This window comes from Sinocyclocheilus anshuiensis, unplaced genomic scaffold (genome assembly GCF_001515605.1).
Source record: "Sinocyclocheilus anshuiensis isolate Anshui unplaced genomic scaffold, SAMN03320099.WGS_v1.1 scaffold1632, whole genome shotgun sequence".
NCBI classification, from domain to species: Eukaryota; Metazoa; Chordata; class Actinopteri; order Cypriniformes; family Cyprinidae; genus Sinocyclocheilus; species Sinocyclocheilus anshuiensis.
In genome coordinates this window covers 433,371-434,164 of record NW_015558674.1, presented here as the reverse complement: position 1 = coordinate 434,164, position 794 = coordinate 433,371, and the positions used below count along the sequence as shown (strand labels likewise).

Below are 794 nucleotides of genomic sequence, written 5' to 3'. Positions count from 1 at the left end.
CACACACACACACACACTCTCTCACACACACACACACACACACACACACACTCACACACTCTCTCACCTGCCCTGGTCGATGTAGTCCACTGCTAACGTGCTGATGATGAACAGCAAGAGAGCGGCGATGAACATGTGATAGATGGTCCTGATGTGACTGATCTCGAATAACTCACTGGAGAGAGACACGTGAACAACTGACTTATCTTTCATTTTTTTATGAAATTGTTTGTTAGGTTGTGACCTTTCACCTTTGGCTTTTAAGATGTTTTGCAGCTTTAAATAGTCTGATTCTTCAAATTTCTGACTATTTGCATCTTTAATGATATAATAATATTAATATCACAATTGTAATTCATCATAAAAAATTAAAAAGAAAATCTGCTCTGCATTTGAAGCCTTCTGGTACATTTTTAAAATTTGTATTGCAATAACGCTTTAAATAATAAAATTCATTACATTTTTGATGATTTGCATCTTTAATGATACAATAACGTTAATAATAATAATAATTTAAAACAAATTATATATAATTATATATATATATATATATTGAAGCCAAAGATTTAAATAGTTCAAATTATCACATGATTTGTAGCTATAATGATACAATAATAATAATAATCATCATAATTTTAATTTATCATAACAAAAAAATAAATCAATTAAAAATAAAACAATTTACAAAAAACAAAACAACAACAACAATCTGCTCTGAATTTGAAGCCTTCTGGTACATTTTTAAAATTTGTATTGCAATAAAGCTTTAAATAATTAAATTGATCACAGTTTTG

At 28.2% G+C, this 794-nt stretch overlaps 1 protein-coding gene across 5 annotated transcripts in view; it reads right to left on the bottom strand.

The window, feature by feature from the left end:
• soat2 (sterol O-acyltransferase 2) overlaps positions 1-794 on the bottom strand; it is a 17,921-nt gene that overhangs the window by 10,589 nt on the left and 6,538 nt on the right. For all 5 annotated transcript variants that reach the window (XM_016477567.1, XM_016477569.1, XM_016477570.1 and 2 more), the window contains one exon: positions 68-175. In XM_016477567.1, the coding sequence (XP_016333053.1) occupies positions 68-175 (108 nt within the window). The remainder of the gene's footprint in view (positions 1-67; positions 176-794) is intronic.